Here is a 1,263-nt window from a genome sequence, read left to right on the forward strand (position 1 = left end):
GAGGAGGGCTGGGGGCCTGGGCTCCTGGGTCTGAGGGAGGAGGGACTGGGGGCCTGGGCTCCTGGGTCTGAGGGAGGAGGCTGGGGGCCTGGGCTCCTGGGTCTGAGGGAGGAGGCTGGGGCCCACACTACCAAGCCAGATTCCCATGTCATGCCCTCCTCTGACCCCAACCTCCCCAGGAATCCAAGCGCTTCGTGCAGTGGCAGTCCTCTATCTGAGCCTCTTCTCCACGCCAGACGGGAGCCTGTGCCCCCTCCCCGGTGAGTGAGAGAGTGACCCCCGGCCCTGGGAGCCGGTCCCCCCCTCCTTCCCTCGTGGAGCCTGGGTGGCCTTCCCGCCAGCCCCGGCTCCGTCTCTGTCTCTCTCTGCAGCTCCTTCCCGGGCTGCCGGAGAAGACCCCACTAACCCAGCCTGACGGGCCTCCCTCCGCTAACAACGGCCCTGGCCACGGACACCCCAGACAGGACCGCCTCCCCGGCCCGCCTCCTCCTCATGCCCGTAGCCCGTAGCCCAGGAGAAGGCCAGGGCCCGGGGCTGGCCAGCCAGGGGCCCCTCCTCCTTGGCCACCAGGGGCCAGCCCTGAGGGACACGAGCACCCCCACCCCACCCGCCTCGGTGGGCGTAGGGCCTCTGATCCCAACTCGCGGCACTAACTTGGGAATGGGTTGATTTGAAATAAAAGGGAAGACTTTATTTTACAAGCAGCTCTCGCCCTTTCCTCTCTCTCCCTTCCCCGATCTGGCCTCCTGGTTGGGTGGGGAGACCCGCCCCTTCAGCTCGGCCTCCTGGTGTTTCTGTCCAGGGCCAGGCTCTGCAGGGGTTCCGAAGGGATTGCTGTTTACACACACACACACACACACACACACACACACACACACACACACACCAGGCTCTGCAGGGGTTCCGAAGGGATTGCTATTTACACACACACACACACACACACACACACACACACACACACCAGGCTCTGCAGGGGTTCTGAAGGGATTGCTATTTACACACACACACACACACACACACACACACACACACACACCAGGCTCTGCAGGGGTTCTGAAGGGATTGCTATTTACACACACACACACACACACACACACCCCTCCCCCTGATTCTAAAAGCAGCGCGCATGCTGACACAGGAAGACAGCCACCCCGGGTGGGAATAGACAGCCTGGAAATAGGCCTTGGGGTGTGTGGAGATGACGGAAGGCAGCTTCAAGGCAGGCGGGAAGGACCAGCTGGTGCCACGGCACCGACCGCTCAC

The 1,263-nt window shown here is 63.2% G+C and overlaps 1 protein-coding gene across 1 annotated transcript in view; it reads left to right on the forward strand.

Annotated features, from left to right (window-relative positions):
- The window catches only part of TTYH1 (tweety family member 1), an 11,695-nt gene extending 10,994 nt beyond the window's left edge, over window positions 1-701 (forward strand). Inside the window, exons 11-12 of the mRNA XM_014535541.1 lie at window positions 180-260; window positions 372-701. Of these exons, the coding sequence (XP_014391027.1) occupies window positions 180-218 (39 nt within the window). The 3' untranslated portion in view covers window positions 219-260; window positions 372-701. The remainder of the gene's footprint in view (window positions 1-179; window positions 261-371) is intronic.
- Window positions 702-1,263: the final 562 nt, after the last annotated feature.

The sequence above is a fragment of the Myotis brandtii genome, unplaced genomic scaffold (assembly GCF_000412655.1).
Source record: "Myotis brandtii unplaced genomic scaffold, ASM41265v1 scaffold1444, whole genome shotgun sequence".
NCBI classification, from domain to species: domain Eukaryota; kingdom Metazoa; phylum Chordata; class Mammalia; order Chiroptera; family Vespertilionidae; genus Myotis; species Myotis brandtii.